Genomic DNA, 6,208 nt, shown 5'->3' with positions numbered 1-6,208 from the left:
TCTGGAACAAGGAATTCTAGAGATTCAATCCTCTCAGAAAAGAAATCTCTCCTCATCTATGTCTTAATTAGTTGACCCTTTGCTCCCTAAGTTCCAGACTCTCCTTTGAATTAAAATATCCTGTCAGCATCCACCCAGTCAAGACCCTCAGAATCTTACACGTTTCAGAGAGATCACCTCATTTTCTTCTAAAGTGCAGAGAACATCATTCCATTGTGCTCAATATGTTCATGTTTAGCACAGAGTAATGAGGATGATTTTGTTTATATTAGTCTGATGAACTCACAGACAAGACCAGCAAATCCATGCTGCAGACTATGTGTATTATCAACCTACTCCACCGTAGGCACCCAACTCCTGCCAATCCATCAAGTTATATAACTTTCAGGAAGATCCAAAATTAAAGAAAATAGAAAGAGTTAGTTCAACTTAAGAAACAGAAGACTCACAGTGACAGTAGCAAATATACATAGCTACCTGCTTGTCAGCATCCTAAAACTTAAATCCTAAAACCTTCTAGCTAACAGCTGCACATTTTAATTGGTGATGGAACTGACTGCAATCAGCGAAATCAATGAGCTCTGTTGATTCTCAGAAGAAAGGCAGCCCCCTTGCTTTCAAATCTCATTCAACATCCTGGTGAAAGATTTATTCAAAAGCAAAATTCTTCACCCAAAGAATGCAGTGTTGCTGATCCCATTCCTCAGAATCATCAAGTTAATCATTTTTCTTTCTCTTCACTATCAGTCAACAACCTCTTATCTCTTATTTGTCTTTCACACACACACACAAAGATTTTAAATGAATATGCGCTTGGCATGCTTTGCAACTGGGCCTAAGCAGCAGGTTGTGGCCCTAATTCTTGTTTGATTGCTGAGCCTATCACTAGGTGGAGTTACAATTTACTGCATCTCAGCAATCAGAATGTGGGCAAAGTCCAGCTTGCACCATGTATGAAAGAATCGTTCATTTATTCTCCTTCCATCGAGTTCAGCAGCATCTCTTCTGCCTCAGAAAGGAAATGTTTTTTGGGATTCATTTGCGTATGATGTGTGGCTCAGTGTGATAAATCATGTCGGCCTGTTTGGTTGGAGATGTTTATCGATCCTCATCAATGGAGCACTCTTTTGATGCAAGTGAGTAGACCCCTCCATTGCCTGGAAGTCTAGTGTGAGTTGGCGCAGTATTTTTAACCGTCATATATGGAGGAATGTTAGAATTGCTATGTGTATCTTATGCAGTTGTGTCCTGATCTAGCCTGTGGTCACTCTTAATGGCTTCAGCTCTGATGAGTTGGGTGACTTGGCGTAGAGCCTTTGGTAGTTATTACACTCTATGTAAGGTGGGTGGAGGAGGTGCTGAAACATCCCTCGCCTTTGAACACTGACCAATCAAGGAGCAATAGTGCTAAGTGGACTGAGAACATTGGATTTCCCTGCTGATTAAGGTAGAGTTGCTGCAGTTAATTGGCATTGTTAAAAAAAAGTAATCTCTCATTTGTCAATCAGCCAGACCCAGGTGAAAACTATTCTTGATTCTAAACCGAGTCTAAATTTGGCCAGAACTGTTGGATTCTAAGCTGATGATAGGTGTTTAATAGTAGCTGAAAAGCACGTTTGAAAACCCCCTGTACAATTTGCTGTGATTATTTAGAAACAAGCTCCTTCAATACTTCCTGTGCACAAGTTTCTATGGGATAATTTGATCCCACATGTTTTAGAGCAGGGGTCTGCCTAAAAAATGAGGTCTCCAGTGTCGAGTACAGAATGTCTCATGGGATAAATTACCTTCAACACTATTTTTTTGCTATCCCTTTGTAACTATCCCCCAAGGGTGGTAAATCAGAGTTCAATCTTTAGTTTTATACACAGTAATGGAATAAACATTTTATTTCAAGAAGCCTAACAAGATCTGGTGGTGAGTGAATATCAGCTCATTTAAAATGGTTTTTTTTAACAAAATGTTATTGGGGGCAATTGGTACTGTAACTAATATGTCGTATGTAATGTTGATTGTCAATGTATTGTTATAAAGCTATATCACTTTGAACGTTCTGTCATGTGGCTTCCAACTCCAGTGAGATGGAAGTCGCTGAAATCCAGCACACAGGAAAGCAAATTATCTGATGACCTATATAATGAAAGGATATATGTAAAGATAAGAATTAAGATGTCCTATGGAATTTTGTCGGGTCTTGGTGAGACTGCATGTGGGTTATCGTGTGCAAGTTAGAACTTCTTAAGGATACGCTTGCCACAGAGGAATTGCAGCAAAAATTTATAAGGCTGGTTCTTGAGACAAAGACCCAACACCAGAAACCTAACGGGTTTGCTGTTTGAGGGGAGATTGAATCTAGTCTTCACCTAGATTCCTGCAGCGCTATGCAGATTCAGAATAGTAAGAGGCCCGTAATGTTCGAAAAATGAACGAAGGTCTCATTGAAACCAGCAAAGTACCTACAGGGCTTGTCGCGTTGGAGGGAGGATGTTTCCCCTGACTGAGGAGTCTAGGACCAGGAATCATAGCCTTAGAATACGGCAAGACCATTTAGGACTGAGAAGAGAAGAAAATTCTTCATACAGAGTGGTGAATCTCTAGAATTCTCTGCCCCAGGGGGTTGTAGAAGCTTAGACATTGAGCCCATTCAAAAGGGGTTGATTACCAGAGATAGTCTGAAGCCAGATCGACCCAAAGAACAAGGTAGTGAAGGAGATGCTGAGCCCAACTGATGCTGCAGTACAACGCTCTCTGGGGTTTGTCAATGATCTAAACAAGTTCCTGCCCTGTGGGATGGATGTAGGAGCCATTCAGACAGCTAGCCAAGGATGTGGAAAGGTGCTGCTTGGACATCCATGAAACAAGCAAATGTCAACAAATCAAGGAACAGTTTCATCAGAGATTGTGTTGTGAGACTTTAATGACAAGAAAGAGCTCACACAACTGGGAGATGCCTCGGACAAGGGTGTTGAAAGAACGATCTCTCAGGAGGCTCAGCCACATGTATCTAATTGGGGCTCTTGTCTATACAAAGACATGATCACAAAGTAGGAGGGGGTTATTGTCGATCTTGGGACTGGAGGTGTTTCACTGGGGCAGCTATGGGAGAATTGTCGACCCACACAGTGATCACAAAGTACTTAAGAGATCATTGTTGCTAAAGCCCACAAGGGGGAAATAAAGAAGTTGTTACAAATGCTTGTGAGGATGCTGTCATATATTGTTGGGACTCAGTACCATCCAGACAGAGACATACATGTAGCTGATTCCACTTAACTGAGCCTTTCCTGACGACACATAAGGCACCGAAGATACTGAGTCCAAAATGATGAAATGGTGAGTTGTGTTCCCATCTCTCAGTCATTGATTCAGGAAATCAGAGAGGGTTCCAGACAAGATGAGATGATTTTGGGGGGGGGGGGGGGGGGAAGGGAAGGAATTGTCGAAACCCTGCATCAGGACTGATGTCTGGTTTCAACCTGAAATGTTGACAATTTGTTGGCAGATTATTTGTTGCTCTCATTTCCGGTATCTGCAGTCTCTGGTGTCTCCAGAGAGTGAATGGTTACCTTTTCAAAGTGAAAGTATCTACTGGCCAGGGAGGTCAGATGTGCAGAAATATGACACCAGTAGAGTTCTAGAAAGGAAGTTACAAAATATATATATTTTTAAATTTCATGCAATTCCAAACAGACCTGGCCAAAATTAGGTCAGATTTGTCTCGCCCAGATGGTGATAGTTGAACATTTTTCAAATTTTTGGCTGAAACACTTCGAGAACATCCACACATCAATGGTTATTCAGAAGCTCAAAGTGCAATTTGCGATTCAAAATGTGGCATCTCTGAGCTGCTGATTACAGTTAATGGATCAGAGTTCAAAGCAGGCCATTTGCTCAGGTTCTTCATTCAGGTCATTCAGAAGCTCAAAGTGCAATTTGCGATTCAAAATGTGGTAACTCTGAGCTGCTGATTACAGTTAATGGATCAGAGTTCAAAGCAGGCCATTTGCTCAGGCACAGTAGTGTAGCGGTTAGCGTGACGCTATTACAGCGCCAGCGATCGGGGTTCGATTCCCGTCACTGTCTGTAAGGAGTTTGTACGTTCTCCCTGTGTCTGCGTGGGTTTCCTCTGGGTGCCCCGGTTTCCTCCCACATTGCAAAGACGTACGGGTAGGTTAATTTGGGTTTAAAATGGGTGGCGCGGACGCGTTGTGCTGGAAGGGCCTGTTACCATGCTGTAGATAAAATCTTTAAAGGACTGGCAATGCGATCACTGTCCATAATCGCCTCACTTGCCACTGAGTAATGGGAAAGCAGAAAACGATGTGAAGGTAGCCAAGCAATTTCTGAAGAAGAACAACTCTTCGCAGTCAGACTCCAGTTTGAGTATCCTAGTTTTCTGTAATACCACAACTTGAGGGGTGGTGAGCAGTTCTATACACAGACTTTTGAGTAGGTGAACTGGACTCCCAGCATCAGGAATTCTACCAGAACTAGAGGTGCCGTTGGTGGCAATCTGGCAGAATTGGGCTGACTGCTATGAACAGAAGTGACCAATGAGAGAGATGGAGACATCTGACCAATGGCAGAAGGCAGTGGTGATTCGACATGCACCACACCCCAGATCATGTGAGGACACATTAGGAGGAGCATATCTGAGATTGGTGGAACAGGCTCATTGTCATTGATGCATGTTGTGAAATATGTTGTTTTGCAGCAACAGTACAATGCAGGACATAAAATTTACAATAAGTTACAAAAATAAATAGTGGAAAAGAGGAATTACGAGGTAGTGTTCATGGACCATTCAGAAATCTGATGGTGGAGGGGAAGAAGCTGTTCCTGAACCATTGAGTATGGGTGTTCAGGCTCCCATACCTCCTGCCTGACTGTAGTAATGCGGAGAGGACATGTCCTGGATGGTGAGGGTCCTTAATGATGGATACTGCCTTCTTGAGTCACTGCCTCTTGAAGATGTCCTTGATGGCAGGGAGGGTTGTGCCCATGATGGAGATGGCTGAGTCTACAACCCTTTGCAGCCTCTTTCAAACCTGTGCTTTGGAGCCTCCATACCAGGCGGTGATGCAACCAGTACGAATGCTCTCCACTGTACATCTATAGAAATCTGCAAGAGTCTTCGACATACCAAAGCTCCTCAAACTCCCAATGAAGTAAAGCCACCGGTGTGCCTTCTTTGTGATTGCATCAATATGTTGGGCCCAAGATAGATCCTCTGAGATGTTGACACCCAGGAGCTTGAAGCTGCTCACCCTTTCCACCACTGACCCCTCAATGAGGACTGGTGTGTGTTCTCAGGTGACTGAAGCAGATATGGAAATACCAAAGGCTATACCACTAATGTTTCAGGCCAGAACACCATAGCTTGGCAATAGACCCCAGGAGAGCTGCAATCAATTAGGATCAAATTGCATCAACCCAGGTACCTGGAAGACTTTGTGTCAAAGTAAATCACACAGAAATTGGACAATTATTCTGGATGTTCTGTTACTTCATTACTGAATGAGAGTATAACAAACATAATATGGTTTGTTAACAATCATTGGTGCTTTAAGACCGTACCACTTTAAGAGTTGTCATGGGAGTGCAGTTATTTAGTGTTGAACTTGTCAGAAGCTCTGTGTCTCTGGGAAGAAAGCCACAGGAAGAATGATTCCACACAAAGTGAGCTTCTTCCTTTATTTAAAAGTAGGCTTGTTGTTTGTTTGAATTACCAAATATTTTCCAGCATTTTGTAAAGAAATACTAGGCCGGTGTTCAGTTTTTTTTAAACATAGTCATTCACAGGATGGTGGTGTTATCAGTAAAACAAGCACGTAATGCTGGACAAGGGTAAGGCAGCAGAGCGTAAAGTTATTAACCAGCTTGAAGAGATATTAACACATAGAACAAATATATACATTTCAATTCCACCATAGAAGATGAGGGAAAAATTTAAATCCAACTAATTGATTCAGAATTAAGAAGGTAAATTCAGTAATGATGACTCTGATTCTACCAATATGATTGACCCTTAACTGCATCCTGAGCTCGTAGGCAATTAGGGGTAGATAATAAATGTTGACACATCTTGGGACTAATTAAGTAACCAAAGTTGTTCCCCGCTAGTAATTGAACTGATGTTGAGGTTGAGCCACATGGACTGTGGATCTGTGCTCACATTTAGCCCACCCTGCAGGAGGGCAACATTCCT

The 6,208-nt window shown here is 42.4% G+C and overlaps 1 protein-coding gene across 1 annotated transcript in view; it reads left to right on the top strand.

Moving 5' to 3' along the window:
• The first annotated feature begins 981 nt into the window (after positions 1 to 981).
• Positions 982 to 6,208, top strand: part of LOC127584941 (nuclear receptor subfamily 5 group A member 2-like) — a 62,138-nt gene continuing 56,911 nt past the window's right edge. The window contains exon 1 of the mRNA XM_052041976.1: positions 982 to 1,136. Coding sequence (XP_051897936.1) covers positions 1,073 to 1,136 — 64 coding nt within the window. The 5' untranslated portion in view covers positions 982 to 1,072. The remainder of the gene's footprint in view (positions 1,137 to 6,208) is intronic.

The sequence above is a fragment of the Pristis pectinata genome, chromosome 31, assembly GCF_009764475.1.
Source record: "Pristis pectinata isolate sPriPec2 chromosome 31, sPriPec2.1.pri, whole genome shotgun sequence".
Taxonomy (NCBI): Eukaryota; Metazoa; Chordata; class Chondrichthyes; order Rhinopristiformes; family Pristidae; genus Pristis; species Pristis pectinata.
Note: the sequence above shows the minus strand (reverse complement) of the source record. Positions and strands in the feature narration are given on the sequence as shown.